Source organism: Carcharhinus amblyrhynchos, chromosome 18 (assembly GCF_965287045.1).
Source record: "Carcharhinus amblyrhynchos chromosome 18, sCarAmb.v2.hapA, whole genome shotgun sequence".
Taxonomy (NCBI): Eukaryota; Metazoa; Chordata; class Chondrichthyes; order Carcharhiniformes; family Carcharhinidae; genus Carcharhinus; species Carcharhinus amblyrhynchos.
Genome location: NC_137341.1, coordinates 43,793,154 through 43,817,467, shown reverse-complemented (window position 1 = coordinate 43,817,467; position 24,314 = coordinate 43,793,154). Strand labels below are relative to the sequence as shown.

Here is a 24,314-nt window from a genome sequence, read left to right as displayed (position 1 = left end):
ACGTATGGGGAGAAACTGTACCCCAGTGATATGTAACTCAGGCCACGGGATGTCCACCCCAATTATGGGGCTACCCCGTAAAAGTCGGGGTGCTTGCTTAGCCTGCTGCAGGCCCACATTTCAAATTCTTCTGAACAGGTCCCAACTCAGGGCTTCCCAGCCACAGAGCCACACCCACGGGTTCGCCCGGGCCTTCTCGTCGATAACACCACTTTTTCTTGGGGCCCGGTTCTTCTGGCTGAAGCCCAGACCCAGGCCTGCAGCGTAAGGTCAATGCAGGCTCTGGCCCAACTTCATTTGTGTGCCTCCCATCTACCCCACCCCCACCAATCTCCCCCTCTCCCCCCCCCCCCCCGCCCCCTCTTCAACTTCCATCCCCCTGGGAAGGAACAACTGTCTGCCTCATCCAGATCAAACAACCCTCCCCATAACTTACATATGGACATTTATATACGAGGCCCAACATGGTGACACCACCGTAATGCCTCTCGGGCACCTGCGCGGCGACATTTGACCCCATTCCTGAGGAAATTATGAGGTTAATTTGTGCTGAGGTAAATTGGTGAATCCATTATTGACCTTTGCTTACTCAAAGCTAAACAGTTTACTCACTGAAACGACGAAAATCTCCCTAATCTCTGTTTGACTGAATTTGGAAGCAATAAGTCATCCCAGCAATAAAGGAATGATTGTTGCCAAACCGCGGGGTTGCAAACATTCCTTGACTGGATCAAATACCATGGCTCGGTTAAGAACAGCATATTAATGAAGCAGTCAGGAACATGGCTACAATGTTCAGTTAAACCCAACGACAAAAGACTGAACTTTTAACCCAGACCAGAAAGCATTGAGAAACAGAATCATAACAGCCAGAAGGAGACCATCCAGCATGTTACGAAAGAGCTTCCAACTATTCCCCACTCTGCCAACTCTCTCCCCACAGCCCCCGCAATTCTTTTCTCTTTAACTTATCTATCCAGTTCCCTTTTGAAAGCTACCGTTGGATCTATATCCACCACCCTTTCAGGCAGCACGTTGCAGATCACAACAGATAGAGTGAAGTTTATTTATTAGTCGCAAGTAAGGCCTACATTAATGCTGCAATGAAGTTACTGTGAAATTCCCATAGTCGCCACATTCCAGCGCCTGTTCGGGTCAATGCACCTAACCAGCACGTCTTTCAGCCTGTGAGAGGAAACCCATGAAGACACGGGGAGAACATGCAGCCTCTACACAGTGACCCAAGCTGGGAATCGAACCTGTGGTCCCTGGTGCTGTGAGGCAGCAGTGCTAACCACTGTGCCACCGTCCCACTCCTGTGTCACTTGTGTTTAAAGTCCCCTCTGGTCCCTTTGCCAATAATGTACGTTGCATCTTTTGGTTACCAGTCCTGCTCTCATATTGCAGTTCCGCTCCTCCAGTTAGGTTGCATTCCTTTCCTGAAAGGTAAGTCTGTAACTAGGAAGAAACTTTTCCCCTTAGCAGAGGGGTCAATGAACACGTGAAACGCCATAACATATAAGATTAACTGCTGGAAAATGGGATTAGAATAGATAGGTACTTGATGGCTGGTACAGACACAATGGCCAAAGGGCTACTTAGAAGAATGAAATAGAATCCCTATAGTGCAGAAGGTGGCCATTCAGCCCATCACCAAAAACAATCCCACCTAGGTGCTATCCTGGTAACCCTGTGTATTTACCCTACTAGTCTTCCTAACCTACACATCTTGGGACACTAAGGAACAATTTAGCATGGCCAATCCACCTAACCTGCATATCTTTGGAGTGTGAGAGGAAACCAGAGAACCCGGAAGAAACCCGCGCTGATATGGGGAGAATGTGCAAACTCCATACAGTCACCCAAGGCAGGGAATCAAATCCAGGTCCCTGGTGCTGTTTCACTGTGCCATCCAGATGGCTATATGAATCTACATAAGAACATAAGAAATAGGAGCAGAAGTAGGCCATCTAGCCCCTCGAGCCCACCCCGCCATTCAACAAGATCATGGCTGATCTGCCGTGTCTCAGTTCCACATTCCCGCCCTCTCCCCATAACCCTTAATCCCCTTGCCTATCAAAAACCTATCAACCCATGTCTTAAATATATTTAGCGAGGCAGCCTCCACCACTTCAACGGGCAGAGAATTCCAGAGATTCACCACCCTTTGAGTGAAGAAGTTCCTCCTCAACTCCGTTCTAAACCGCCCCCCCTTTATCTTGAGGCTGTGCCCTCTAGTCCTACTGTCCTTTCTGAGCAGGAAGAGTCTCTCCACCTCTATCCTATCCATCCCATTCATCATCTTATACGTCTCAATGAGATCTCCCCTCATTCTTCCAAACTCTAACGAGTACAAGCCCAGTTTATTCAGCCTCTCCTCATAGCTCAACCCCCTCAACTCCGGTATCAGCCTAGTAAACCTCCTCTGCACTCCCTCCAAGGCCAAAATATCTTTGCGCAGGTGCGGCGCCCAAAACTGCACACAGTACTCCAGCTGCGGCCTCACCAGTGCCCTATACAGCTGCAGCAAGACCTCCCTACTTTTATATTCAATCCCCCTCGCTATTAAGGCCAGCATCCCATTCGCCTTCCTGACCACCTGCTGCACCTGCAGGCTGGGTTTTTGCGACTCATGCACAAGGACCCCGAGGTCCCTCTGCACCGTCGCCTGCTGCAGTTTTTCGCCATCTAGGTAAACTTGATCCCAGTACACTATGGGATGTTATTTGTTAAATGCTTTTCATTATAATCACAGGCCCTCTGATAGTCGAGGGGAGCAAAATTTCTTTCCAATGTTACACTAAGCTTTAAGAGAGCGGGAAGTTTGGGGAACCAGAGTTGGCATCAAGGGGATGTTTTTATTAATTTGTGACATGGGCAGCACTGGCTAGCCAGCATTTATTGCCTATCTCTAGTTGCCCTTGGAGGGCAGTTGAGAGTAAACCACATTGCTGTGGCTCTGGAATCACATGTAGGCCAGGCCAGGTAAGGAGGTACAACTGGATTCTATGGGTTATCATAGAATCCCTTATAGTGCAGAAGGAGGCCATTTGGCCCAACAAATCTGCACCGACAACAGTTCCAGCCAGACTCTATCCCCGCAACACCACATATCGTCCCTGTTTGTCCCCCTGACAATAAAGAACAATTTCCCATGGCCAAATTCATCTAACCCGCACATCTTTGGAGTGTGGGAGGAAATCGGAGCACCCGGAGGAAACCCGCACAGATAGGGGGAGAATGTGTGAACTTCACACAGTGCCTGAGGCCGGAGTTGAACCCGGGTCCCTAACACTGAGAGACAGCAGTGACAACCACTGTGCTGCCCTCAAGCCTGCTCCACTATTCATGTCTGATCTAAGGGGGTGACATGGTGGCACAGTGCTGCCTCACAGCACATGGAACCCAGGTTCAATTCCAACTTTGGGTTTAAATTTGGTTTCATTTATTTATCAGTGTCACAAGTAGGCTAACATTAACACTGCAATGAAGTTACTGTGAGAATCGCCTAGTTGCCACACTCCGGCACCTGTTCAGGTACACTGAGTTAGAATTTAGCACAGCCAATGCGCCTAACCAGCACGTCTTTTGGACTGTGGGAGGAAACCTGAGCACCCAAAGGAAACCCACGCAGACGCGGGGAATTGAACCCGGGTCCTTGGCGCTGTGAGGCAGCAATGCTAACCACTGTGTCACCATGCTGCCCATTTGTCTGCGTGGAGTTTACGCATTCTTCCCGTATCTGCGTGGGTTTCTTCCATGTGCTCCAGTTTCCTCCTACAGTCCAAAGATGTGCATATTAGGTGGATTGGCCACGCTAAATTGCCATTTAGTGACCAAGATGTGTAGGTTAAATGAATTAGCCATGGGAAATGTGTGAGGTTACAGGGATAGGGCGGGGCAGAGGGCCTGGGTGAAACACTCTGTCAGAGTGTTGGTGCGGACTCGATGGGCAGAATGGCCTTTTTTGCACTGTAGGGATTTTATATTCCATTATATTCTATTCATCTTAGCCTCATCTCATCCTTCCTGCCTATTTTTCATAAGCCTTCATTTCATCCCTCTATTAATTAAAAACCTATCTCCCCCCTCCTTAAATTTCTTTAGTGTTCCACTGCACTCTGGGGTAAAGAATTTCACAGATGCATCACCCTTTAAGTGAAGTAATTCCTCCTAATTTCTGTTTTAAATCTGCCACTCCTTAGCATAAAACTACAGCCTCTCATTCTAGAATGTCCAACAGAGGAAAATGTCCAGTCCATATCTGCCTCTCCTCCTTCTAAACTCCAGCGAATATAGATCTAAACACAATCACTCTTCAGTACTTGTCCGGTTACATTACCACTACTCTGAAATGCACTAGTTTTTTGATCCAGTTATATAACCACTATTTTGGAACACACTGGATTGCTGGTCTTGTTATATAAACCACTACTCTGGAATGCACTGGATTTCTGATCCAATTACGGAGCTTACTACTCAAACACACTGGATTTCTGGTCCGGTTGCATAACCACTACTCTGGAACACACTGGATTTCTGGTTCAATTACATAATCAATAGCCTGGAACTCACCGGATTGTTGGTCTTGTTACATAAATCATTACTCTGGGACACACTGGATTTCTGATCCAGCTAGATAACCACTACTTTGGAACACACTAAATTGCTGGTCCAGTTCCACAACTGCTACTCTGGAACACACTGGATTGCTGGTCTTGTTCCATAAACCACGACTCTGGAACGCATTGGATTTCTGATCCAGTTACATAACTGCTCCTCTGGAACTCACTGGACTGTTAGTCCAGTTACATAACCACTACTCTGGAACTCACTGGATTTCTGATCCAGTTACATAACCACTACTCTGGAACTCACTGGATTTCTGATCCAGTTACATAACCACTACTCTGGAACTCACTGGATTGCTAGTCCAGTTACATAACAACTATTCTGGAACTCACTGGATTGCTAGTCCAGTTACATAGGCTACTACTCTGGAACACACTGGATTACATGCCCAGTTGCATTACAAATACCCTGGAACACACTGGATTTCTGATCAGGTTACATAACCACTCCTCTGGAACACACTGAATTGCTGGTCTGGTTACATAAACTGCTACTCTGGAACACAGTGGATTGCTAGTCCAATTATGTAACCACTACTCTGAAATGCACTGGTTTCCTGATCCACTTATATAAACCACTGCTGTATTGCCAACTGACTATAAATGTAAACTCCAAATCTTAGATGACGTGGGGGTCTGTTTAACAGGATGTCAACAGATTCTGAATCTTAGAGACAATCAGGTAAAGACGTGGGACTTCTACAGGGCTGTCAGCACGATTGCTAAGTGGTGTGTGCTACACTCAGGTCGGGGTTGGGTATTAGGTTGACTCTGACCTAAGCGCGTGCTGAATGTGGCTCAGTGCTGCTGCAGCAGTGATAGGGATTCTGCAGCTGGAGCTGGGGGTCAGAACAGGAAGTGAAATTAGCTTTTAATTACATTGAAAACGGGGCAATTTCTCCACTGGACACAGAATCTCCGGGCTGATACCAATATTGAACATTTCTCACTGAAGAGAAAAAAGACCAGAATCCCAATCCTGCAGTGGATCTTGGTGCTGGAATCCATATTCCAGATAACAGATGGTTCAAACCTGCCTTTTGGTAGCCTCCAGCTCTTCCATTAGAACCACATGGAGATTTTGATTGAAAGCCTTGGGAAGAAAAGTAAACGGAATTCTCCCAAGTTCTGATAAATCTCCAGAAAGTTCCACCCTCCCTCAAATATTCCCCCACAAAGCAAAACTCATCCCTTTTTTCACTGTACCAGGAATTCCAAGATACTTGGCAAATACTAACGCACAAACATTAAAGAGATTCCTCCCTCATTTCTGATTCCACTTGTGGTTAGAAACCACGGTCATGTTCTATAATGTTAGAGTAAATGCTCCACCCCTACCCCACCCCGGGTATCTCTGAGATACTGATCTGTAAAACATTGCCATTCTCCCCTTCTATCCAGGTTTTTGACAGATAAGCGTTAATGTGTGTGTATGTCTGCATGTGTGCCTGTGTGTATGTTTGTGTGTATATGTGTGTCTGTGTGTATGTATATGTGTGTGTATACATGTGTTCCTGTGTGTATATATGTATGTGTGTTTGTGTGTGCGTGTATATCCGTGTGTGTGTATGTCTGTGTATATTATGTGTGTGTATATATCTTGTGTGTATGTCTGTTTGTATATGTCTGTGTGTGTATATATATATGTATAAATGTGTGTGTGTGTGTGTGTGTTATGCATGTGTGCCTATGTCTGTGTGTATAATTGTTTGTGTGTACATGTCTGAGTATATATATATACATTGTGTGTGGGGGAGAGGTGGCAGATAGCAAGGTGGAGTTGTTACACAAGCAGATCAGCCATAATCTTATTGTATGATGGAACAGGCTGGAGAGGCTGCATGGTATATATGGTATATAACCTGCTCCTAAGTGTACGTCCCTAACAATTTTTAAATTCAATATCTATGTCTGCCACCTTACCAATAATCCATAGAATCCCCACAGTGCCATTCAGCCCATTGAGTCTAAACCTCCACCTCTACATTGTAGGATTCTATGAGAAGAACACTCTACCCAGGCCCACTTCCCCGCCCTTTCACGATAGCTATTGCTAATCCACCTAACCTACACATCTCCGGACACTAAGGGGTGATTTACCTTCACTTATTCATCTAACCTTCACATGGTGAGACACTAAGGGGCAATTTAGCATGAGCAATCCATCCAACCTACACATCTTTGGACAGTGGGAGGAAACCAGAGTACCTGGAGGGAACCCACGCGGACACAGGGAGAACGTGCAAACTCCACACAGATAGTTGTCCAAGGCTGGAATCGAATCTGGTGCTGTGGGGCACCATGCCGCTGTACAGAATGCACTGCCTTCAATCAGAAGGGTTCTCTAACATCTATTTCCATAGTGCACTGCTTGGGTGAGATATAATGCTCTCAGCAAACTCTGAAGATGCCTTTACGGCTCTTGTTAAAGAGTGGCAGAGATCTCAGTCTTTGGCACCAGGCCAGGACAATGCTTTGACTGATTGATTGATGATGGGACTTAACAAAGATAAACCTGTTTCAGGGTAATTTTAGTGTAATTGCGCATCCTTGTAAACCGCACACAACAACCCACTTATTCCACTTCATCTAGCAAATGAACCTCTCAGCTTCACATCATCAAGACATACCTCCATAGCAGCATCTTGATTGTCCCAGAGAAGCTTCAAGTAATGCTTTAAAACCCCTCTGCATCAGCCTCCCTTTCATAGGAGCAGAAGACATGCGCATTTTTGGTCTTTTGAACCATAATTGCCTTGTGGTCCATCTCACCAAATACTAGCGTCCAACTGCATTTCAACACCTTTGATTTAATTTATTATTGTCACATGTATTAACATACAGTGAAAAGTATTGTTTCTAGCGCGCTATACAGACAAAGCATACCATTCATAGAGAAGGAAAGGAGCATTACTCTCATAGCTAGGGTGTAGAGAAAGATCAACTTAATGCAAGGCAGGTCCGTTCAAAAACCTGACAGCAGCAGGGAAGAAGATGTTCTTGAGTCGGTTGGTGTTTGACCTCAGACTTTTGTATCTTTTTTCCGAAGGAAGAAGGTGGAAGAGAGAATGTCCGTGGTGTGAGCATGTTGTTTCAACTACTTGTTTCGAATTTGTTTTCCACAATTTTACCCATTGGTCTAACTCACCATTTATTACCTTATTAACCTCAACACTGTCTCAGTTAACCTTCCTCTTCCTATTCTGTGTAGAATTTAAGGGACAGCAGTGGCTTTTGGTTTGATTTATTATAGTCAAATGTATTGGAATACAGTAAAAAATATTGTTTCTTGCGCGCTATACAGACAAAGCAAACTGTTCATAGAGTACAAAGGAGAGAAGGAAAGGAGAGGGTGCAGAATGTAGTCTTACAGTCATAGTTAGGATGTAGCGAAAAGTCAACTTAACATAAAGTAGGTCCATTCAAAAGTCTGATGGCAGCAGGGAAGAAGCTGTTCTTGAGTCAGTTGGTACGTGATCTCAGACTCTTGTATCTTTTTCCGAATGGAAGGAGGTGGAAGAGAATATATCTGGTGTGCATGGGGCCCTTGATTATGCTGCTTTTCCAAAACAGCGGGAAGTGTAGATGGAATCAATGGGTGGAAGGCTGATTTGCTTGATGGACTGGGCTACATTCACAACTCTTTGTAGTTTCTGGTGGTCTTGGGACAGAGCAGGAGCCATACCAAGCTATGATAAATCTGCATCCATAACATAGTATTGTTGTCACTGGGCTAGTAATCCAGAGACCTGAGGTAATCCTCTGGGGACCTGAGTTCGAATCCCACCATGGCAGATGGTGATAATTGAGTTCAATCAAAATCTGGAATTGAAAGTTCCAATGAAGCCATTGTCGATTGTTGTAAAAATCCAAATGCCCTTTAGGGAAGGAAATCTGCCATACTTACCTGATCTGGTCTATATGTGACTCTAGACCCACATCAGTTTTTTTTTTAATTCACTTGTGGGACATGGGCACCGCTGGCTGGCCAGCATTTACTGCCCATCTCTTGGTGCTCTTGGTGGTGAGCTGCCTTTTTGAAATGCTGATACATCTGAGTGGCTTGTGAGCTTTCAGAGAGCTATTGAGAGTCAACCACAATTGCTGTGGCTCTGGAGTCACTTGTAGGCCAGACCAGGTAAGGACAGCAGATTTCCTTCCCTAAAGCGCATGAGTGAACCAGATGGGTTTTTTCTGACAATGGTTTTATGGTCATCAGTAGATTCTAATTCCAGATTTTTTTATTGTATTCACATTCCACCATCTGCCGTGGAGGGATTTGAACCCAGGTCCCCGGAACATTAGCTGAGTTTCTGGGTTAATAATCTAGCGATAAGACCACTACGCCATCACCTCCCCTTAAATGTGGTTGTGCCACTCAGTTCAAGAGTGGTTTGGATGGGCAATAAATGTTGCGCCAGCCCAGCCAGTGATGCCCACATCCCATGAATGAATCAAAAATAAGCTTCCCTAATCTTTTCTCAAACAGCCATGCCTTCACATGCAGGGATGGTATAGTGCTGCCTCACAGCACCAGGGACTTGGGTCCAATTCCAGCCTCGAGTCACTGCCTATGTGGAATTTGCACGTTCTCCCCGTGTCTGCGTGGGGTTTCCTCTGGGTGCTCCGGTTTCCCCCCACGCTCCAAAAATGTGCAGATTCGGAGGATTGGCTATGCTAAATTGCCCCTTAGTATCCCAAGATGTGCAGGTTAGGTTCATTGGTCATGATAAATTGTCAGTGGGGTTAATACATGGGGTTATGGGGGGATAGTGGTCTGGGTGAGGTTGTTGCCCATGCGTGCTCGATGGGCCACTTTGCACAATGTAGACTCTCTGCTCCTGGAATGGTTCGTACACACTTCATTCTGCACACTCGCCGATGTGTCCCTTACAAAGTGTGGCAGTGAAGTTTGTGCCCAGTGCTCCAGGTGTTGTTTCCCCTCAGATCAAAGCGAACTGACTTCTGTAGACTCCCCGGAGACTAAAGTTTGTCTTGGCCATCTGGTGATGTCAAGTTGGCAGACTGTTTTACGTTCCACCCATGTTTACTTTCCATTGTTTCGACTGAATCGCTATTTGAGGATCTGTGAAAGCTGTAGGTAAAGTTTATTTACTCGTCACCAGTAAGGCTTACATTAGCACTGCAATGAATTTGCTGTGAAATTCCCCTAGTCTCCACAGTCTAGCAACTGTTCGGGTCAATGCTCCTAACCAGCACGTCTTTCAGACTGTGGGAGGAAACCGGAGCACCCGGAGGAAACCCACACAGACACAGGGAGAACGTGCAAACTCCACACAGTCACTGACCCAAGCCGGGAATCGAATCCACGTCCCCGGCGTTGTGAGGCAGCAGTGCTAACCGCTGTACCAAAGTGCCGCCCCCCCCTTGACTGGGTAACTGTGACTGGGTAACTGTGACTAGGTAACTGTGACTACGTCCACCTGATGACTGTTTGTAGCTTTTAAAATTTTTCCACTCAATTAGTTTTTATTTTCACTTTCTCTTTTCCTTTTCCGATAAATCGACATCTATTTGCTGTCAGCTTAGCACTATTCAACCTTTTAAATTAGTCATCATTTTATATACATTACAGAATATAATTGATGTTTCTTCTTTGCACATAGAACCTGGGACATTACAGCACAAGAACAGGCCCTTCGGCCCACTGTGTTGTGCCGAACATGACACCGAATTAAGCTAATCCCTTCTGCCTCCTTTTGGTCCATATCCCTCTATTCCTTACATGCTTTGGGGACCCAGGTTCGAATCCCACTGCTGCAGAGGGTGGCGTAGTGGTTCGTACTGCTGCCTCACAGTGCCAGGAATCTAGGTTCGATTCCTAGGTTGGGCCACTGTCTGTGCAGAGTTTGCACATTCTCCCCATGTCTGCTGTGGCTTTCCTCCCGCAGTCCAAAAGATGTGCTGGTTAGGTGCTAAATTCTCCCTCCGTGTACCCGAACAGGTGGCGATTAGGAGATTTTCACAGTAACTTCATTACCATGTTAAGCCTACTTGTGACTAATAAATAAACTTTTAACTTTAGAATTATACAAAATCCGGAATTAGAAGTCTAATAATGACTGTTGTTTGTCGAAAAACAAAACAACTGGGTGTACTAAAGTTCAAATCTGCCACCTTACCAGCTCTGGCCTACGTGTGACTTCAGACTCACAGCAATGTGTACTTGACTCTTTTGTGCTTAGGGATGGGTGTTAAATGTTGGCGCGGCCAACAACCCCCCCCGCATCCCCTGAAGGAATAAAATGAGCACCGATAGGTGCAGTTTAACAAGTGGACATTGCTGGTTTTGACTTGCATGTTGGGGTTCCGTGTAGAGACCAGTCTGCCACTAAATGTGAGAAATTGCCATCCTTGAAAAGAAAGTGTCTCCTTTCTTTTGTCAGCGTTCGCGCCACTGCTCCACGTTGACCAGATAGTTTTGCAGCATTTTAGTGAGAAGGTGAAATGGGCGTAGAAGCATAAATTGCCTGGACTATACTCGCCATTCAGGCACCTTCATCGTTCCTTATCGAAGCCTGTTCTTATCACCGGAGTGCCGAGAACACTCCCTTTTTTAAAAAGAATGCTCTGCAGAATCTGAAGAATCCAAGTTTCACAATTTCTTTTGACTCTGACAATTCAACAGAGATTTCAGAAAAGGCTGAAATGCTCAAGGGTTCTTGTCTTTGACCGGACTTGCTGCCTGTTTCTCCCTTACATCTCGAGGGGTGAGCTATAGAATTTCTACAATGCAGAAAGAGGCCATTCAGCCCATTGAGTCTGCACCGACCACAATCCCACCCAGGTCCTATTCCCACATGTTTAGCCTGTTAATCCCCCAGCAATCCAGTGTGTTCCAGAGTGGTGGTTATAGAATTCCACGGTGCCAAAGGAGGCCATTCGGCCCATCAAGTCTGCACCAACCACAGTCCCACCCAAGCCCTATTCCTGTAACCCAACATAATTACCCTGCTAATCTCCCAACACTAAGCATGGCCAATCAACCTAACCCATACATCTTTGGACTGTGGGAGGAAACCCACGCAGATGCGGGGAGAATGTGCAAACTTCACACAGACAGTGACCCGAGACCAGAATTGAACCCGGGTCCCTGATGCTGTGAGGCAGCAGTGCTAACCACTGTGCCACCCATAGTTGGGGAGAAATAGCAGCAGAATTAAAATTGGTTCTGTTGTTCCAGGAAGACTCACAGAGCTGTGTCAGCACAGGCACTTTCATCTTATATTCTTCCAAGACAATATATTGCATCTCCATGTCTTGTACTTACATGAGACTGTAGATTACTATTCCTTAAGATACACATCCTCAGGAGGTGAACCTTTTAAGCATCTTGTAAGGGACTGTGGTGTGTTACAGCAAATGCAAGTTGAAGAAGATTTAGAGCTAAGGCTATTCTAGTTCCAATTTTAACTCATTTAGCTGCCGGAAATCAGGAGGGAAATGGAATCATGAAATCCTAGAATCCCCACAGTGCAGAAAGAGGCCATTCAGTCCATCGAGTCTGCACTGACAACAATCCCATCCAGGCCCTATCCTTGTAATCCCATGACATAAGGGGAAATCCCACCTCGGGCCTATCCCCGTAACCCCAAGTATTTATCCCACTAATCCCTCTAACCTACACATCTTGGGGACACTAAGGGTCAATTTAGCAGCCCACCTAACCTGCACATCTTTGGACTGTAGAAGGAAACCGGAGCACCCGGAGGAAATCCATGCAGACATGGGGAAGAATGTGGAAATTCCACACGGACAGTGACCTGAGGTTGGATTTGAACCGGGTCCCTGGCACTCTGAGGGAGTGGTGCTAACCACTTTGCCACCGTGCTGCTCATTGGAGGCAATGATTTATTCCCTCTGATGCCGTAGTGTTACCCTGCTGTTTCTGAGCAAGTGAGTGAGAAGCAAGAGCCTCTTTCGAGTATCGAGGTGGCCCCTGCAATGATTCAAGGACTGGACGATAATTCTAGCCGGAGGTTAATCATTATTTCTAAGCTGAGCACGTGGGCGGTAGTGGCACAGTAGTATTGTCATTGGACCTGTAACCAGCAACCCAATGTGATGCTCTTGGGGACTGGGTTCAAATCCTGCCTTAGCAGGTAGTATGATATTACTGTGTCTTTGTTAATATCATGTTTCCTGTAAGGTATATGTTTAGAGTTTGTTTTTACAATCTATTTTTATAATTCTACTGTTGGGAAGTGGGAGTTCAGGTGTTTCTCACGTGCCCAGTGCAGACTCGATGGGCTGAAGGGCCTCTTCTACGCTCTATGGTTCTAAGAATGGATCTTCTGTTTTTACTTGCAATCTTTTATTGACCACACCTTTGTGCTTGTGAAGGAGATCAAGGCTAAAGTTTATTTATTAGTGTCACAAGTAGGCTGTCATGAATGCTGCAATGATATTACTGTGAAAAATCCCCTAGTTGCCACACTCCGGTGCCTGTTTGGGTACACTGAGGGAGAATTTAGCACGACCAGTGCACCTAACCAGCCTGTCTTCTGGACTGTGTGAGGAAACCCATGCAGACACGGGGAGAACGTGCAGGCTCCCCACAGACAGTGACCCAAGCTGGGAACCGAACCTAGGTCCATTGGCACTGTGAGGCAGCAGTGCTAACCACTGTGCCACTGTGCCACCCCTAAACATAAGGTAGCGAGTAATAAATGCACTTGAAAATTCAGAAAATTTATTGAGGGATTGAATAGAATGTAGGAACACACTACCACGGGGAGCAGTTGAGGTGAGTATTGTAGGTGTATTTAAGGGAAAGTGAGATAGAGGAAGAAAGGGATTTGCTGAGGGCTGTGTGGAACATAACAGTATGAATTAGATGGGCGGAATAGCCTGTTTCCAGGCTGTACATTCCTTGTAGATGATGCTCAGGTGTGGAAACCAAGGCTTTGGGAGCCCCCTACTGGAATTCAGTAGGTTTGCAGCCGAAATGACAACATTTCAGTGAGCGCATTAAGACATCAATGTGAGTCCAACGAGGTTTACATCAATGCGCAGTATTGGCTGATGTGTTTCAAAAGAGTGACTGGCTCCAGACAATATTCTGAAGATTGAGTTTGATTTATAGTCCCCAAACTACATCTATTGAATTAAGTTCAAATCATAGAATGCCAACAGTGCATTGGCCCATCAAGTCTGCGCTGACATTTTTAAAAAGCATCCCACCCAGCACCACCCCCCCCTCTGCTCCATCCCCATAATCTGGTGCATTTACCATGGCTAATCCTCCCAACTCGCACATCCCAGGATACTAAGGGGCAATTTGGCATAGCCAAACAACCTAATCTGCGCACCTTTTTGACACTAAGGGGCAATTTAGCATAGCCAATCCACTAATGTGTACATCATTGAACACCAAAGAGCAATTTAGCATTGGCCAACCCCTCTAACTTATCTTGATAAATTGAACCTAGTGTTAGGGGAATTAGTAGGGTAAATATTTGGGATTCCGGGAAAAGGGCCTGGAAGGATTGAGGTTGGTGCAGACTTGATGGGCCAAATGGCCTCCATCTGCACATTAGGGAATTCTATAATCTTTGGACACCAGCGGTCAATTTAGCATGGCCAATCTTCCATACCTGCGCATCTTTTGACATTAAGTGGCAATTTAGCATGGCCAATCCACCTAACCTGCACATTTTTGGAGTGTGGCGAAACTGGAGCACCTGGAGGAAACCTACACAGACATGGGGAGAACGTGCAGACTCTGCAGAGACAATCACCCGAAGCCAGAATTGAACCTAAGTCCCTGGTGCTGTGAGGCAGCAGTGCTAACCACTGTGCCACGCTGCCATTCAGATAGTTTATCGTGACTTTTGGAACGTTCCAGTTTATTTGTCATTCTTAATGCCTCTCTCCTGGATCTCCCGTGGCAGAAGCTTTGTCGGGAGCTACCCAACAGGGTTTCCACCCCCCCCAATGCCCCATTTAGAGTGGGAACAATCCTGAGGGAATTCCCAGGGTCCAAATGTTCACTAATCAGTTAATTGCACAGAAGGATGTAATGAACTGTGTCAATGTAGGTGAAGCCATTGTGTTACTGTAGATTATTCTGTACATATTAACAGATCATCTGCAATGGAAATAATAAATGGGTGTGTTTGTTATTTAAAATTCCACACCTAGTTGTTCTTGGCACGTTTAAAACTAATGCAGAATGAAACTGAAAATCTGTCCCATTGGCAGTAACGATAGGTTAAGCTTCACTTGGGTGAAATATCGGTCATGAGAGTGACTGAATCGTGCAAGTATTCACGTAATCTCTGCAGTTGAACCCACGAAGTTCACCTCTCACCCTCATTTTACACGCAAGTGAAGGGGAATGGAAGGCCTAGTGGCCTTAGCGCTGGACTATTAATCCAGAAACCCAGCTAATATTCTGGGGACCCGGGTTCGAATCCCGCAGATGGTGGAATTTGTATTCCATTAAAAAATAGCTAGAATTAAGAACCCACTGATAACTATTGTTGGGAAAACCCATCTGGTTCACTAATGTTCTTCAGGAAAGGAAATCTGCCGTCCTTACCTGGTCTGGTCTACATGTGACTCCAGAGCCACAACAAAGTAGTTGACTTTCAACTAACTGCCCCTAGGTAACTAGGGATGGGCAATAAATGCTGGCCAGCCAGCGATGCCCATATCTCATGATTGAATTTTTAAGGAAGTCAGCTGACAGGGGGCGTTATTCTGCCTAAAGACTGGACAAAGGAGTATCATTCCTTCCGACACTTGGCGATACAGTGCTTCCATCTTGCCAGCTGATTATTGATCTAATGAAGGTGTGGTTGGATACTAGGCGGATGTAACTCCTTCATCACACACACAGAAGAGGGAAGTGGGCCTCAATTAGTTGCCTGGTAGGCTGCCACACTACCAAAGCTCCCACCGTTGTGAATGTGGCATGGAGGCAGGGAGATATCAGGCTCCCCTATGGGTTGGATAGGTACTTTGATTGACAAGAGAACCAAAGGTTAGTGGTGGGGGGGCGGCCAGTGGTGGTGGTGGTGGTGCTGCTGGGGGAGATGGGAGGCACAAATGCTGTTGGGCCAGAGCCTGCCTAAGCCTTACAGTGTAGGCCTAGGCCTGGGTTTCAGCCAGAAGAACTGGGCCCCAAGAGAAAGTGGTGTTATCTATGGGAAGGCCTGGGAGAAAATGGAGTTAAGGTCAGAGTCAGATCATGATCTTGTTGAATGATGGAGTAGGCTCGATGGGCTAAAGGAAAAATCCTCATGGACTACCTGGAAGTAGAGTGCATTAAACAAAGCTGTATGGAACAGTATTTTCCAAACTCTTTTTAATTCATTAGGCTTCAAAGAGATTTAAGCTTAATGCAGCGAAGCTTTTAGAGTTCGGAATTAGGTAGGATTCATTGGCTTTAAAAGATTTTTTATGGCTAATTTTCACTGGCATAGATGGAGAATGCTATTTCCCTGATAAAACCAGACCCCGATCGATCAGTCTTTCTGTGGCTGTGTTTATGTGCATTGCTATTCCACATTATTGTTCCACACAACTTCAGAGTCAGCATTACCTACTGTCAACCGTGTGACTGTAAAAGAGAGCAGAATTTATATAGCACCTGTCACAACCACAGGGATGTCTCAAAGCTCTTTACAGCCAATGAGGCTCTTCTTTGAAGGGCTGTCCACTACTGAGGTCAGGTAACAGTCGTCGAAAGCTTCGAAACAGCCCAGCAACAGCCGAAAACCCCTCGCATTAATAAGTGGCTTTCCTGCTCGTAAACATTAAAAGGGTCGGGGTTGAGTGCATCGGGCAGAGAGATGGAGTTGAGGTAGATGGTCAGCACTCTGATCGTGTAGACTGGTGGAGCAGACTCGAGGGGACTCCTAGCTGAGTTCTGCTCCCAATTATTACATTTGTTAGAGGAAGCTAAGGGAGCACCACATCATCTTCAGTTAACATTCCTCAAAGAGGTCCACCTTACCTTCATTCCAAAGTGAAGCATGTTTAGTCATCCGTAATGTTTGTATAGAATCATAGAATCCCTACAATACAGAAAGAAGCCATTCGGCCCAGTGAGCCTGCACTCAGGCCCTATCCCATAATCTCACATGTTTACCCTGCTAATGAGGGTGGCATGGTAGCACAGTGGTTAGCACTGCTGCCTCACAGCGCCAGGGACCCGGGTTCGATTCCTGGCTTGGGTCATTGTCTGTCTGGAGTTTGCGCGTTCTCCCCGTGCCTGCATGGGTTTCCTCCGGGTGCTCCAGTTTCTTCCCACAATCCAAAAAGACACGAGGGATAGGTGGATTGGCCATGCTAAATTGCCCTTTAGTGTCAGCTAGGGTAAATATGTGGGGTTATGGGGCTAAGACCGATATGGGATTGTTTTGGTGCAAACTTGATGGGCCAAATGGCTTCCTTCTGTGCTGTGGAGATTCTGAGATATATAGAGAATCGTTGCATTTTATTTATTCGTGTCACAAGTAAGCTTACGTTTACACTGCGATGAAGTTACTGTGAAAATCCCCTAGTCGCCACACTCTGGCACTTGTTCAGGTACACTGAGGGAGAATTTAGCATGGCCAATGCGCCTAACCAGCACCTCTTTGGACTGTGGTAGGAAACCCACGCAGACATGGGGAGAACATGCAGACTCCAGACAGACAGTAACCTGAGCCGGAAATCAGACTCAGGTCCCTGGCGCTGTGAGGCAGCGCTGCCAGAGAAAGAGAGGAAAAAGAAATCAGTGGAACTTCATGTCTTCAAACTGAATTCAGATTGAGGCAGACCATAATGAAAGGATTTTTGCATCATTTGAAATTCTCTTTCCAGCTCAATCCCACCAACCAGGGCAGCAGGGTACCGAATTAAAGCTTCTGGCTTACACGCGTGAACTGTGGGGTTATCTTATGTTGGGGAGTGGAAGGAACCACAAAACGGTGGTTATTTTTGCTGAACTGTTTGTTCATTCAATCTGATGGTTAGAACCACTGCCTCACAGCACCAGGGATTCAGGTTCAATTCCCAGCTTGGGTCAACGTCTGTGCGGAGTTTGCACATTCTCCCCGTGTCTGCGTGGGTTTCCTCCGGGTGCTCCAATTTCCTCCCACACTCCAAAGATGTGCAGGTTGATTGGGCGTGCTAGATCTCCACTGAGGACTAGCTAGGGTAAATGGTTTAGTTTATTCAGAAACCATAGAATCCCTACAGTGCAGGAGGAGGCCATTTGGCCCACTGAGTCTGCACCGCCCAATTCCCACAACCCCACACATTTACCTGGCAAATCCCTCTAACTTACGCATCCCGGAACACCAAGGGGCTATTTAGCATTGCCAATGCACCTAACCCACACATCTTTGGACCGTGGGAGGAAATCGGAGCACCCAGAGGAAACCCACGCAGACACGGGGAGAATGTGCAAACTCCACACAAACAGCGACCCGTGCCGGGAATCGCACCCGGGTCCCTGGGACTGTGAGGCAGCAGTGCTAACCATCGCGCTGCCGTATTTGTTTATTAGTCACAAGCAGGCTTGTATTAACGCTGAAATGAAGCTACTGTGAAAATCCCCTACTCTGTGGGGTTACGAGAATAGGGTCCTGTGTCGGTGCAGACTCGATGGGCCGAATGGCCTGCTGCAGAGGTTCTATGATGGGTTGTCAATGACGATGGTTGTAAAATGCACGGGTACCGCGGAGCTTCACAACACATCTCATCTCTTGTTGTTTCCTCCTCCTCCCCCCTACCCCCCAACCCCACCCCTGTACACTCACCCCCCCCCCTCCCCCCCCCACCCTCGCCTCCCTCCCGCCCTCGTTCTCTCCGCAGACATGACAATGGATGAGGTTCGAGAGTACGAGAAGCAAACTCAGGAAGCCACCAACGAGAAGATCGGAATCATGGCCCCCACCATCTCCATCAGCGAAGCCTCCCAGCCTCCGGCCACCCGCAGCGCCCCGGCCAGCGCGCCCTCCACACCGCTCAGCGGCGACCCGCCCGATTTCCTCAGCGTGCCCAAAGACAGGCCCCGGAAAAAGTCCGCCCCGGAGATGCTGACGCTGCCGGAGCTCAGGGAGCGCTCGACCAAGAAGTAACCGCGCGGTGGGCCGGGAGGCTGCGACATTTCGCTTCTCGATTTTCGTCTTAACGTTACGTACCTGACAAAAGAAACGAAAAACACCGTCTGTTAAGGGGTTCTTTAAAGCTTTAGCCTGTGAGGATACCAGGCAGCCATCTTTACAACAGCAAGCCTGCATTAATACCGACCAGCCGTCAGATTAGCATTGGGAATTTGCGATAAGGATTCGGGACAAGGTTGCGTTCTTTAACAGTATTTTACGACACTCTCTTTGTCATTCCTCCTTGGGACTTTTAGCCAGACTCAGGACTCAGTGGTACGCATGACCGATAGTGCATACACTGTCATTATAAATGCATTTCGGTGGCATAATTGCAAAGTTATATCAACTCGCCATCCGTGCCGTCTACTGACTGATTTATTGTGCGACCAGCGTAGAGGAAAGTAGAACAGGGGGAAAGACCACTTGATGTGGAGAGTAATGCACCACCTCATTCACCCAATCCACAAGTCAGTTGCCATATCTGCTATTCCTGAGTTCACTGTCGAAAGGTTATTTCATTATTACGTTTGCTTTTAAAGTATTTGCTGCAGGAAATACATATTTATCCCACTAACCCAAACGTAGAACCCCAACAGTGCAGCAGGAGGCCATCCAGCCCATCGGGTCTGCACTGACCACAATCCCTAAACCCATAACCCTACTTATTTACCCTACTAACCTCCTGACACTAAGGGGCAATTTTATCACGGCCAATCAATCTAATCTGCACATCTTTAGAGCGTGGGAGGAGACCGGAGCACCCAGAGGAAACCCACGCAGACACGGGGAGAACGTGCAGTCTTCACACAGACAGTGACCCGAGGTCGGAATTGATCCTGGGTCCCTGGCGCCGTGAGGCAGCAGTGCTGACCACCGAGCTGCCCAAGATGGGGTGCAATGCCTTATCTTGTCAGCGTGGATCTTGTTTGTCTCCTTTGTGGGGGACCTGAATTGGATTTAATTGGATTTTGAATTTGGTTTTTGAAGCAAGTAAGGAATGGATTTGGGTTTGCCTGGTCCATTCTGAGTGTTGGTTGACTGACTTTACGAATGGAGCTCAGGCCATTTTCATTCCCTCTAACCAGGCACAACCTCATACAAATATCTGTCCCCCCAAGACCGGAAAACTCCCCAAATCACAGAATCCTACAGTGCAGAAGGCGGCATTCAGCCCATCGAGACTGCACCAACCACAATCCCACCCAGGCCCTAACCCCATAATCCCACATATTTACCCTGCTAATCCCCCTGACACGGAGGGGCAATTTAGCATGGCCAATGCACCTGACCTACACAGTGGGAGGAAACCGGAGCACCCGGAGGAAACCCATGCAGACATTGGGAGAACGTGCAAACTCCACACAGGCAGTTAGCCAAACTGGAAATCGAACCCAGGTCCCTGATGCTGTGAGGCAACAGTGCTAACCACTGTGCCAGCACAATCTGAGAAGGTTTTATCTGATGGCTGTTGGGTAAAGTATTGGCCAAGTTTGTCACTTGGGATGACCCCTCACCTCTGGCTGACTTTCCATGGCACATGCTCTTGATTCTATTTTCATCTCTTGGTAGCGATTACTCCTTCTGTTCTCCTGTCTCCAAATGCACCATTTTCTCCGTTATTCATACTTGATATCCTCTTGCTTGCCACATTTTAATCAAACGCATGACGGTAGTTCCTACTGTAACCCTTTCGCTCCCCCTCCCAGGTCCAGGACTCTGCACCTCCTTCTGTCTTACCTTCTTTTCTAAATATCTGAATGCTATTGAAATCCAAACTTGGCGCCTCAACAACCGGAAGCGAGCACTCCTCACCAGCCCAAAGTCACAAGCCCCAACTGGGATGTCAGTGGGAGTCAAGAGGGAGAGGCATCTGGATGAATAGGGAGGGGAAAGAGGGATGCAGCCCGAGAAAGGGCAGAAGGGTTTTTGTTTAGTTTAGTGAGGGCATCATGATCAGTACGGGCTTGGAGTGCCACAGGGCCTGTTTTAGTGCTGTACCTTTCTCTGTTCGTTGAGAACTTTCCATTGGTTCAAGTCCTACCTGGCACCAGGGAAGGCGTCTGCGATCGTTGGAGGGCAATCCTTTCATTCTGCCCTCGTCTGTGGTTTTTAATTCCATTTGAAGTGCGTTGGAAGGCGGCGGTGTCTCACGTAGCATGCGGGTGAGCCAGCCGGTAACCGCTTTCGACACATCCTCAAGAACTGCCAGTCACTAACATTCCAATCACCACAACTCCTGAATCGCAAGCCCTTGCAAGACACGATGTGGGAATGGGGACTGGAGAGCGTCAATGGCAACCTGGGTTCACTCCAAGCCCCATTATTTTACTGGACCCCCCCTGTATGAAATGGAGCTCTTTATCCATGAACAATTCTTAACTGCCTCAAGAACCCGGATTGTGCTTTTTGACCATCTAGAGTTGGCGAGCTGACTAATTGGACTGCCCACTCAGACTTTGCATCGAGGCGATTGAAGCATTCTCCTTAATAATTGACAATATTATCACTGGGACCGAACAGCATGATTTTTTTAAAAAGTAGTGTCAATTTGTGATGTTGTGAAAGATCGTGAGGCGGGATTTTCCGGCTACGCTCACCCCAAAACTGGAAAATCCTGCTTAAGATCAACAGACCTTTACATGGTCTGCCCCTCCCCTACCCCCGCAGTTCCTGTGGCAGGCGGGACAGGAAAACTCACCCCGCCCCGCCCCAAATGAAATTGGATTTCCCCACCTCGCTGCGGGGAGACATGAATGGTGACTCAGAAATTAGTTCATAGAACCTTACAGTGCAGAAGGAGTCTATTTGGCCCATTGAGTCTGCACCAACCACACTCCCACCCAGGCACCAACCCCATACATTTATCCTAACTAGTCCCCTTGACACAAAGGGGCAATTTAGCATGGTCAATCCACCTAACCCGCACGTCCTTGGCATGTGGGAAGAAACCGGAGCACCCGGAGGAAACCCACGCAGACACGGGGAGAATGTGCAGACTCCACATAGACGGTGATCCAAGCCGGGAATGGAACCCGGGTCCCTGGCGCTGCGAGGCAGCCGTGCTGACCACTGTGCCACCGTGCCGCCCTCTATCTTTCCTCCACAACAGAGAGAAGCCCTAGTTGGTGACCTGTTCACCTACTGGAAGCGACTCCAATGAAATGGTTGGGAGATGGCAGAGGGGGCATTAGCGAAGAGTCTGCCTTCCAGAAAAGGCCGTGAAGCTCAGATAGAACCAAAGGGGATAAAAGCAATCATAATTTTTCTGAAGAGAATCACAATGAAATTATAATTTGTGGCTGACCAGGGGTTGGGAAGGGTGGTGCAAAAATGAAGAACGTTTGTGTCTGGTTTTCAGGGGGTTGGGGGAAGGCTGGGCCATTCGAAGAGAAGACTGCAGGAAGCATGAACGCAGCTCCAATTATACATTTACTTGGGTGGGCATGACTTGGAGTGCTATGGCAACCAGAGTTCTTTTTTGTCTCCCCGATCTGATTTTTTCCCCCCCCCCCCCCATGTTCTTGTAACTGCTGTTTATTTGGAGTGACTCATTTTAAAATGCATCTGTGCCATTTCTATATGAAGCGGGTTGTACAAATAACGGCACTGCTTACACTTGCTACCTTCTGAGCAAATAACCCACTGAACTCACGGTGTAAGTCGGAGTTAACATTGTGTATATAAGGAATTATAATGTAAGTGGTAATGAATGGCTTTCATAAGAGTGTCTGTTGCAGTAGCTGTAAATAGTACAGAAGATGTATAATTTTAGTTGAATGCATTGATATCATAGGAAGTCAAAGGAATGTTTTAGCTTTCTACATAGTAAATGTTGTTCATGGTGATAAATGAATATATTACTACATATTAACAGTTCTAGGTTCTGAACTATAAGGATTAAGTTATAGGTTTCATGAAGTGTATTAAAGAATAAGGGTTTGCTTATATTCATTAAGACCATTGTGTAGTTACTCTTTTAATAAAAGAAATATATAAATCAATGATGGGCTGTTTATTGTATTTTCCTTTTTTTAAAGTTTATTTATTTGGTGTCACAAGCCGACTTACATTAATACCGCAATGAAGTTACTGTGAAAATCCTCTAGTCGTCGCACTCTGGCGCCTGTTCGGGTACACTGAGGGAGAATTTAGCACCTAACTAGCACTAGGGAGGAAACTGGGGCACCCGGAGGATATCCACACAGACACGGGGAGAGCGTGCAGACTCCGCACAGACAGTGACCCGAGCTGGGAATTGAACCCAGGTCCCTGGCACTGTGAGGCAGCAGTGCTAAACCACAGTGCCACCCTAAAATTCTGTGTCTTTTGATTATTTTATGCACAAGTTCTACTTACCCCTTTGCTTGTTGATATACATTTACGCCTGGTTTGTGGGTACACTGAGGGAGAATTTAGCACGGCCAATGCACCTAACCAGCACGTCTTTCGGACTGTGGGAGGAAACCGGAGCAGCCGGAGGAAACCCACGCTGGCACAAGAGAGAATGTGCAGACTCCGCACAGACAGTGACCCAAGCCAGGAATCGAACCCGGGTCCCCGGTGCTGTGAGGCAGCAGTGCTAACCACTGTGCCACCGTGCCTGTTGCTGCCATCCACATTCTGTTATACACTCTGCCGATCTTCCTTTCTATTGATGTTCATTGTCTTCAGGGACTAGGCCTTCCAGTGAGCAAGATTGTTTTTTTTTCCCGTATTAGTCCAGGGGATGTGGGCATCGCTGGCTAGACCAACATTTATTGCCCCTCCCTAATTGCCCCTTGAGAAAGTGGTGGGAAGCCATGTTTTGAACCGCTGCTGTCGATGTGGTGTGAGTACACCCACAGTGCTGTTAGGGAGGAAGTTCCAGGATTCTGACTGAGCAATACTGAAGGAATTGAGGTGTATTTGCAAATCAGGACAGTGTGTGTTTTTTCTACTTATTATTGTCACAGGGAGGCCGACATTAACACTGCAATGAAGTTACAGTGAAAATCCCTAGTTGCCACACTCCGGCGCCTGTTCAGGTACACTGAGGGAGAATTTAGTGTGATCAATGCACCTGACCAGCACGTCTTTTGGACTGAGAGAGGAAACCCACGCAGATGTGGGGAGAAAGTGCAGACTCCACATAGTCAGTCACCCGAGGTGGGAATCGAACCCAGGTCCCTGGCGCTGTGAGGCGGCAGTGCTAACCATTGTGCCGCCGAGCCGCCCACTTTGAATCTGCTCGCTATTCAATATGAAAAAGAGTAGGCAAAAGATTTTATTTTATTTAAGGGATCCACCTGTGAACAGGTTTTTTTTTTACGAATAATTGTCATCGGGTCAAAATCCTGGAACTTTGGGAAAAAGCACAGCAGCGGGTTCAAGAAGGCAGCTCACCATCACCTTCACAAAGGCAAGTAGAGATGGGTGATAATTGCTGGCCTAGCTAGCGATTCCCATATCCTGTAAATGGATCAATACAAATAATAGATTCGAACTTTAACTGGCCCCACCTGCACAGTCCAAATGATCCATAGGCTTTGGTCGTGTAGTTGTTTTTATGATGCTCTCACGA

General features: G+C 46.9%; 1 protein-coding gene across 1 annotated transcript in view; it reads left to right on the top strand.

Annotated features, from left to right (window-relative positions):
- The window catches only part of LOC145355081 (cytoplasmic phosphatidylinositol transfer protein 1-like), a 209,155-nt gene extending 186,400 nt beyond the window's left edge, over nucleotides 1–22,755 (top strand). The window contains exon 10 of the mRNA XM_080206926.1: nucleotides 18,462–22,755. Coding sequence (XP_080063052.1) covers nucleotides 18,462–18,727 — 266 coding nt within the window. The 3' untranslated portion in view covers nucleotides 18,728–22,755. The remainder of the gene's footprint in view (nucleotides 1–18,461) is intronic.
- The last annotated feature ends 1,559 nt before the right edge of the window (nucleotides 22,756–24,314 follow it).